This window comes from Zingiber officinale, chromosome 7B (assembly GCF_018446385.1).
Source record: "Zingiber officinale cultivar Zhangliang chromosome 7B, Zo_v1.1, whole genome shotgun sequence".
Taxonomy (NCBI): Eukaryota; Viridiplantae; Streptophyta; class Magnoliopsida; order Zingiberales; family Zingiberaceae; genus Zingiber; species Zingiber officinale.
Window position 1 is genome coordinate 94,274,443 of NC_055999.1, and position 8,362 is coordinate 94,282,804.

General features: G+C 38.7%; 2 protein-coding genes across 2 annotated transcripts; both read right to left on the reverse strand.

Annotated features, from left to right (window-relative positions):
- Positions 1 to 3,643: 3,643 nt before the first annotated feature.
- Positions 3,644 to 5,856, reverse strand: LOC122006350. The gene is made up of 5 exons (XM_042561822.1): positions 5,439 to 5,856; positions 5,225 to 5,357; positions 5,035 to 5,138; positions 4,786 to 4,930; positions 3,644 to 4,717 (listed from the first exon to the last, which is right to left on the reverse strand). Exons 1-5 carry the CDS (start codon positions 5,480 to 5,482, stop codon positions 3,854 to 3,856), a joined length of 1,290 nt encoding a protein of 429 aa, XP_042417756.1. The 5' UTR covers positions 5,483 to 5,856; the 3' UTR covers positions 3,644 to 3,853.
- A 162-nt stretch (positions 5,857 to 6,018) lies between these two features.
- LOC122004553 (SNF1-related protein kinase regulatory subunit gamma-like PV42a) lies at positions 6,019 to 7,672 on the reverse strand. Its single transcript, XM_042559422.1, has 3 exons — positions 7,203 to 7,672; positions 6,766 to 7,105; positions 6,019 to 6,644 (listed from the first exon to the last, which is right to left on the reverse strand). Exons 1-3 carry the CDS (start codon positions 7,670 to 7,672, stop codon positions 6,270 to 6,272), a joined length of 1,185 nt encoding a protein of 394 aa, XP_042415356.1. The 3' UTR covers positions 6,019 to 6,269.
- Positions 7,673 to 8,362: the final 690 nt, after the last annotated feature.

Consider the following 8,362-nt stretch of genomic DNA (forward strand, 5'->3'; position numbering starts at 1 on the left):
TTTTTAACCATGTTCATGATTTAAAAGAGAGTTTAAAATTAAATATTCTCTTTTATAAGTTTCTACAAAAGATTAAGAAAAGATTTGATATCTTTCCTTATTTGTAAATTAAAAGAGATTTTAATTTTTAGAGATAACTTTCTTTTTATCCACATGTTTAAAAGAAATATTTTAATTTATAAAATTTCCTTTTTATTAACCACCATGAAGGGAAAAATTATTTGAGAAATTTTTATAAATTTCTGGAAACAAATTAGGAAGTTTTAATTCTTGTGTGAATTAAAATTTCCTTGATTAAAGGGATTAAGGTGGCCGGCCATTAACAAATAGAAAAGAAAAATTATTTTTAATTAAATAAATTTTCCTTTTTAATGGCAAAAGAATTAAGGAAGTTTTTATTAAATTTTCCTTATTTGCCAAGACCAAGGATTATAAAAGATGGAGTAGAGGAGGCTTCAAGGTGAATGTCTCTATTTTATTTTTCTCCCTCTTTTCTTCTTTGGGTGTGGCCGGCCCTTTCTATTTTCTCCTCTCCTTTGTGTGGCCGAAACTTTCTCATGGTGGAGTTAGCTTTGGTGGCCGGATCTAAGAAGGAGAAGAAGGAGAGAAAAGAAGCCTCTTTCTAGCATCCCTTGGAGCATGGTGGTGGTGGCCGAACCTCTTCATCCTAGAAGATGTTTTGATGGCCGAAACTTGCAAGGAAGAAGAAGGTGATTGGTGGTTTCTCATCTCGGAAGATCGTTGCCCACACAACGTCCGAGGTTAGAAGAGGAATACGGTAGAAGATCAAGAGGTTTTCTAAAAGGTATAACTAGTATTTTTCTTTCCGCATCATACTAGTTATTTTTGGAAATAATACTAAATACAAGAGGTATATGATTCTAGTGTTTCGAATTTGTTTTCGATATAGTGTTCTTTTGTTTTTCTTTTCCTTGTGATTTGATTGTTCTTTTCGGTTAACCTAAAGTTATTTTAGGAAATTAAATATTAGATTTCTATAAAAGGTTTTGTCTAGTCGGTGGTGGTTGCTCCCATATCCAAGAAGGCCATGTGCCTCGCCACGTCAGTACTGGAAACCAATTATGGAAATTAATATTTAATGGAATTAATAACTTAAGGAGATTTGGGTCGAACGTGTTAAGTTCCGCAGGAGATCCAAGTCAAAACCTAAAAGAACAAATAGATTAGGTTTTGGATCAAACGTGTTAAGTTCCGCAGGCGATCCAAAATTTAATTTGAAAGAACACATGGTAGCTAGGAAAAGGTTCAGACCTTTGTACAAAATTTTTGTACAGTGGAACCTCTAGGTTTTCCGAGTAGCAACCAACAGTGATGATGAGTGCTCGGCTGAGTTGGGGTGGCGAAGACAGACTTATGTGGGGGAAAAAAATCCTAAGTTAATAGAGTTTTACCAAATGAATAGTTTAAAAACAATAAATTTATTAATTTATTAATAAATAGAAAATGTTTTAATAGGTTTAGACTTATTACTTTGGTATGTAAACATATGAATTTTATTTTAAGACTTATTACTTCATCAAATATATAATATGAAGTAAAATATTAATAAAAATTAGTAGTGAGCCCACTATTTTTAATCTATGAAGTCTAAAATAAAATTGACTTCATTAAATTTATTATCCAAGTTTATTATCATATATTACTTCGTATTTATAAATTGTCGAAGTAACCTATGGCGAAGTCTATACTTGATTTTCACATAGTGTTTCATGCAAATTATATAACCCAAAAAAAAATAAAATTTATCAAAAAAGATTATTTACATTGTAAGGAAGAATTGTTTAACATGTATTGCAAGCAGCTATACGTTATAGTTAATACTAGATAAAAACATAACAACAAGATAAATTTAATGGTCTATTTTTCATCACTAATTTGTGCAAGAGTTAATACATTGTAGAAGAGTTTAAGCCAGAAGACCTATAAACACTACACCTTCAAATATCATATCTATTCTTCATCACTAATTCGTAAGGTAGAAGGATCAAGGTATCAATCAACGTGTAGTAGTTACTGCACAAGTAGCTGCTATACGTTGTAGTGACTATTGTACAAATAATTACTACTGTTAAGTAGCTACTGCAACATATAGCAGTTAGAGCTTGTATGATGTAGTATAAACTCTAATAAAAAATATTATATAGAGAGAAAAATATATATTGGAGGAAGGGCTTGCGATCGAGAATGGAGAGGTGAGATCAACAATGTTGGCTTTGTTTGTGGTGGTAGTTTGGGGAGCTGCTAGCCCGTTCAAGAAAAAGCTTGTGACACCTTTGATTATCTTATTGTGGACGAGCAGAAGGGGAGTTGACGGGGATGACGAAGGGTTTAGAGCGAGCACATCTGAGTGAGGGAGTGACTGATCAAGGGAAAACAAATTTGGAAAATTGTTTTAAAGGTTTTGAGAGGAGGGTAGACAAAGAGAGAGATTAACTAAAAAAGCTTGCGACGGAGAGGAAAAATATATTTGGAAAGATATTTTGATGATTTTCAGCTTGTTCGAGAAGAAGTTTATGGCTGTATTTTGTGCTTAGTTTGCAACACCTTTACTTTACTTGCAATTGATAGGTCGCAAGGGGTGTTGTGGCATGAGCGAGAGCAATGGAAGATAATGGCTAAGGAAGGAGTGAGAGCGAGGAGAATTTAGATTTGTGAAAGTTGAGATAATAAAAGTTGAGTGAAGGTTTTGAATAGAGATTGAAAATAGAAGAGAGAATAAAATGAATTTAATAATATAAAAAATTAAGCTGGCAATGTCACTTAAGAATCACTCATGGTCGCTTATGGTTTGCCTAGGAGGATATCAAATCAATTTCTTTCTTTTTATATATATATATATATAAAATTGCATACCACAATAAAATGATTGAAGCCCATAAAGACTGCCAACAATGAATAATGAATGATTCTTATTTTGGTCTTCATTGCCCCCTTATCTTGGACCTTCAGATATTAATTGTTATGGCAAATGAAGGTCCACAAACTAGAGAATTTAATGTTTAAGAACATTTTAAATAAAGGCTTTGATTTTAGAATGATCCAGTTATTTCCCCTTCATTTAGAGGTTTGAGATGTTGATGATATGTCAATCACTATTACTCCACCTAACTTTAAAACCAGGCAACAGGTGACTCCTCACCTTCAAAATGAAATATAATCTCATTTTAATCCATAATATATTCTTTTGCGAGTATACGGTGAGACTATGATTGTTGGAAGATTATTAGGACATCTGTAACGCTTTTAACACTCGAACGTGTTAATAATTTTTTAATAACGTGTTAATGCTATAGTGACAATAAAAATGTATCACGTTAATATTAACGTTTCACATTAACGCTCATTGCAGAAGCTCTTAGATTTTAATGGTTCGGAGATAACAAGGATCACGTGGTTTGTTCATAACTCGATTAATATGGATTTTGATCCGTTCGAGACAACTCAAATTCAATCGACAAGCTCTTCTAACTTTAGCTCTGGTCAATCAAGCCTAGGATGCAGTCGGGTTGAATCAGTCAATTCACAATCAAACTCAAAGTCAAATTAACCGAGCTCAATATGAGTCACATCCAAATTAAATCCAACTAACTAGACCTTGAGTGGGGCATGACAGTTACAATAGTAAAAAAAAAAATATGACAATTAGATAGTGTTCCTTATGAAAAAAAAACACACATCTGACCTACCGAAAGCCGAAAGGGCTCGACTGTGGATACATCAAAGATCCAACCCCATCCCTTGATCGGAGAACGGATCAGACTCTATCATCAGGAAGAAATTAAATAAACATATTTAAAAATTACAAGTCTGCCTGTTGTCTGCGTTTCATATTTTAAATACACACATTCATATGAGGAATGGTGGCGCCTCGACCATTCTTCAGCGCAGCAAACCTTGCCGCCAGCTGATCATAATCTGGCAGTCTTGGATGAACACGGCCGCGCTTGGGACTCAGTGGATCCGAGTGCAACGATTTTCCTCGAACATGCGTTTTAGCTTCGGATGGACTGCGTGATTCGTGCGGCAATGAGAAAGTTCTTTGTGGAGGAGGCACTTTTTTGACTGCTCCGCCATCATCCAGTTCAGTGGCTTCCGTATCTGTCCCTTTTCTGCTGTAGTGCTGCAGCAGCTTATCCAAGGCCATTTCTTCCTCATCCTTCGCAGCTGCTTGATCTAAAGAAAGGAGCATTGGCTTCTCGATGTGAAGTTCAACCCCGTTTGAAGTGTCATGGATTTTTGGCTGAATACGATAAGGTGGATTCAAGTATCTTCCTCTCCTGTTCTGGTTCAGTTCTTTTTCTAGCTGGTTTTTGAGACCAGTTTCATCCGATCCTACATGCATTTCCTCATTGTCAATCTCTTCGTCTAAATTCGGCACTCTTCTGTTCGTTACATATGCATTCGAAGTTTTTACTGAAATAACTTCTTTATCCACTGGGCTACAATCCATCTCATGCTGCTCCTCTGTCGAGATTTTTGCATTTTCGCAAGCTTCTATGTCTTTCGGATCACATGAGTCGTCGCTGGTTTTGATTGTGGAAATCACATGAATTTCGTTTGGCACCAACTCGACACTTGCTAAATTATAGCCATTAATCTCCTTCTGGGTTGGTCGATCAAATTCACCAGCAATATTTTCCATCAGTTCGAGCTTCTTTTGTTTCGAAAAAGTTTTGTTTCTTGTTTTCTCAGCGAACTGCCAGGAAATTTATGAATTTTAGAAAGTGTGAAAGAATGGAGATCTACCAATAAAAAGGTTAGTACTTGAGGATTCACAGATGACTCCTTGCAATTCCCGTATCGTTCTGCGAATAGAGATCTCAGTTTACACAGCTCCGGCAAATCTGGGAATCTTGCAGCTGCAAAAATCAGGGTTGAAACTGCTTCCATGGCTTCTTCAGGACAGTCTCTGTATATCAAAACGAGCAAAGAGCTCATGAAGTGAGGAAGATAAAGCAACGTGGAAGTTGGAAAGCCTACTGAAACCTAACAAGGAGATCGCTGTTCTAATACTTTGTCTTTTGCAGGATTGGAAGCTGATTCATGATGCAATCACAGAACCCTTCAATCATTTCGTAGCATGATGCCAGGTTCATCTCAACGATGAGCGCATCCATCTGTTTCAGCAGCAACTTTGTTCATGCAACAAGAAGCGACCAAGGTATATATGTAACAACAGGAAGAAGAAACTAAAGAATTCAACCCTTTTGAAGGCGACGGCTTTCTGGCCGCTGGCACTGAGGTCGGCGATGTCCTTCTTGAGGATGCACACTACCGCCTGCTTCTTCCTCTTGATATGCTCGATCCTCATCTTTATGAGCTTCAAGGCCTGCTTACTGCCATGCACCAACCCACCCAAGAAGCCATGAGAGAAATTATACAAGATGAGAACCATGAAAAGAGAGTTCAATTCTCACCATTTCTTGGAGAAGTTTCCACCTAGTAGTAATCCACAAAACATCTCTGCTTTCTCTGTTTCGGATTTACTCGGCGTTGGAAGAAAAGGAGAAAGAAGAAGCCAAGTGATTTGGACGAGCTCAATCTGATGTTCTATATATATATGGATGAGTAAGGGCAAAAGTGAATTAAGAAGAAGAAATCAGAGTTTCAGAAACAGAGAATAAGATGGAGTTTATCAGTAAAAGAAAGAAATACAATTATTAAATGATTGGAAGTGCCTTTATCCATGTGCCATATGCATAGATCCTTGATCAATTACGTAGTCAATTCTTGCAAGTTTATATTGAGCGCAATTTAAGCGCACTTAAGGAGGCGTGTGGGCATGAAGTGCTTTTCCATTTGGCTGAGCTGAATCCACTGAAGCTTCACATGTTGCTTGCCATTCTTGCCTTCCTAACTCTTCGCCACTAAGCAATGCAGCTTTGAAATGCCCTCTTTTTGTCAAAACACCACAGTTCAAAAGCAAAACATACAAGCAAACCTTCATCATAATGAAACAGGAAATGTGGAAAGGGAATCAAAGTGATGCAGACAACTTCCTCCCTCCGAAAGCATATGTTGGCTTTCTACACTCTTTGATTGGATAATTATATAGCTTATTGGTCTCTTTACTTAAAAAAACATGTCGAATAGGCACTTTTCTTTACAGGCTGATGCTTTTAAAGGAATCAGATTCTTGTAAGACATGGAAAGTTCCTGTTTATGTCATGAGTGAGTGACCTCAACAAAACATAACATAACTTAGCTGAGTGAGTGTCCCTGTTTACTATTGAACAGGCCAGCTGTTCTTATGAAATGGCAACTTGGAGCTCTTGTTCAACTACCAAAACAGAGTCCCTTACGACCCTTAGCATGTCCGAAAGTGACACGACACCGTTCAGGGATCCTTCCTCGTCGATGACCCACAGCCTGTGAACGTGGTTCGACACAGCCGAATCGATCACGTCGAGCATGCTTGTCTCATGGTAGCAAGTGATGAGTCGCCTTGTTGCTGCGCCGGGATCATCCCTATCCATGGGTGCACTGGTTGCGTTACTAGCCCTGACAGAGAGCCTTTCTTTGAACTGGGTCACACTGATGGATAGCCATGACTGCAGCAGAGCAATCGGGCAGCTCCGCAGGTCTGTTGCTGAAAATGTCTCCACGAGTTTCTTTCCCTTTCCCTGCAACTCAAGTGAAATAGAACAAGACCAATCACGTTTATAAATGAAAGTAATTGTCGTTAGGCCAAAATTGGAGAAACTTATTGCAGGTGTCATAACTGAGTTGTTACTGAGAACTTACATCTTGCAGAATCTGATCGCCAAGGAGATCTTCGACGACAGGAACAGCACTCAACCCTGCAGCTCTCATAGATTTGATTGCGTCCATCACATTTGTGTGCTTCCCTACCGCGAAAACGATCTCGCTGATCGCTCCGAGCTCCGCGACACTTCGCGATAAGATCTCCTTCAGATCAATTTTCTGTTCTCTCAGGAAGCGCAGCACGTCCATTTGTGTCAGCATTCTGTAGCCCGGGGACTCCTCGACGAGCTCCACCGATACTGCCTGATTCGTTTGGCTCTCGACAGGAACCAGAGCTCGGTGAACTCCTTTGCTCAACGTTTCCATGCAATCTAATAAGCTGTAAATTTGAAGCAAACAATATGTTCAGAATCAATGAGCATGAACTCGAGTAGGCGTGGCTTGTTTTTGGTGTATTTATAAAACAGAGTTCTTACCTGGTGTTGGGATTCAAAGTCCATAGGCTGAGGCTTTCGAGCGAGTGCCCGATGATGGTGGAGACCGGGACCGCCATCCAACAGTCGAGGTTTTTGTCGTCGTGGTCGCCGAGCTCGGCGATGTGGGAGAGCACGTCGAGCATGGTGAGCATGCCGATGTAGTGCTTGCGGACGGCTCCGGTGGCGCGGTCGGACTCGAGGATCATGGAGCCGCCCGCGCCGATCCACTGGCCGGGCGGGGCGGCGACGGGGACGGCGGAGACGCGGTTGGCGAGGAGGGCGTTGAAGGTGTCCGCTAGGGTGGCGCTGTAGGGGACCTCCACCAGGCGGCGCTGCTTGTCGCGTACGAACTCCCGTACCCAACGGTACCGGAGCCAACCGTACGCGCCGCGCCTTATTTTCTTGTTCCTGTTGCTGATGCTACCTTCTCCACCTCCTTGCTGCGTCTGGTCTTCGTGATCGTCCGCCATGGCCAAATGTCTGCCACAGCGCAACAAGATCGAGGAGGGATGGTTTTTTCCTGAAAAATCTGGGTTAAAACGATGAGGATGAAAGGAAATGTAGGTGGAGGTGGAAGAAGGCAGGAGCAATGGCGGACTACGTGGCGGAAGAAGAGACTGCACCGTAGCATCCATGCAAAGAAAAAAAAAACAAAGATTTTGTTTCTGTAAGTAGGCGCTATGCTTTCAGTTGGCAGCTTTACTAAATATTAAAAAGTGTTTTTTTATTAAAAAGGTAATTAGTTTTTTTTTAAAAAGAAATATTATATTTTTATTTTAGTTTTAAAAAATAATGATAGATATAATAATATATAAATTATTTGGATTTTCTAAGAAAATTAACGGATTTCCCTGTGAAAAAATTATTTTAATTTAATATTATACTTATCTTAGTAAAAGAAACTAAGAAAAGTATATTTTTTAACATCGTCGGCCTAAAATATTTATAGAAGATTCTTTGATCATAATGTTGTCAATTCTAAGATGTGGGACTAAAGAAAACTATATTTTTTTATACAAAACAACCAGAGAAAATTAATGATGAGAAAAATTCATAATAATACGTCGTAGCTGAGTCTCGAACTCTAGATCACTGATTATTTCGTTTGTGGAATTACTAATAAATCTTAGAATTATTTTTAGTGTTAATAGAAAAAATGA

What these genes read in the sequence shown, in the direction of transcription:
- LOC122006350 (XM_042561822.1), bottom strand. Translation starts at nt 5,482, where the DNA reads ATGTTTTGTGGATTACTACTAGGTGGAAACTTCTCCAAGAAATG. An exon ending in GGAAACTTCTCCAAGAAATG is followed by an intron (nt 5,358 to 5,438) that starts GTGAGAATTGAA and finishes GGTGCATGGCAG; the next exon opens with TAAGCAGGCCTTGAAGCTCA. An exon ending in AGTCATCTGTGAATCCTCAA is followed by an intron (nt 4,718 to 4,785) that starts GTACTAACCTTT and finishes ATTTCCTGGCAG; the next exon opens with TTCGCTGAGAAAACAAGAAA.
- LOC122004553 (XM_042559422.1), bottom strand. Translation starts at nt 7,672, where the DNA reads ATGGCGGACGATCACGAAGACCAGACGCAGCAAGGAGGTGGAGAAGGT. An exon ending in ACTTTGAATCCCAACACCAG is followed by an intron (nt 7,106 to 7,202) that starts GTAAGAACTCTG and finishes TCAAATTTACAG; the next exon opens with CTTATTAGATTGCATGGAAA. An exon ending in GCGATCAGATTCTGCAAGAT is followed by an intron (nt 6,645 to 6,765) that starts GTAAGTTCTCAG and finishes CTTGAGTTGCAG; the next exon opens with GGAAAGGGAAAGAAACTCGT.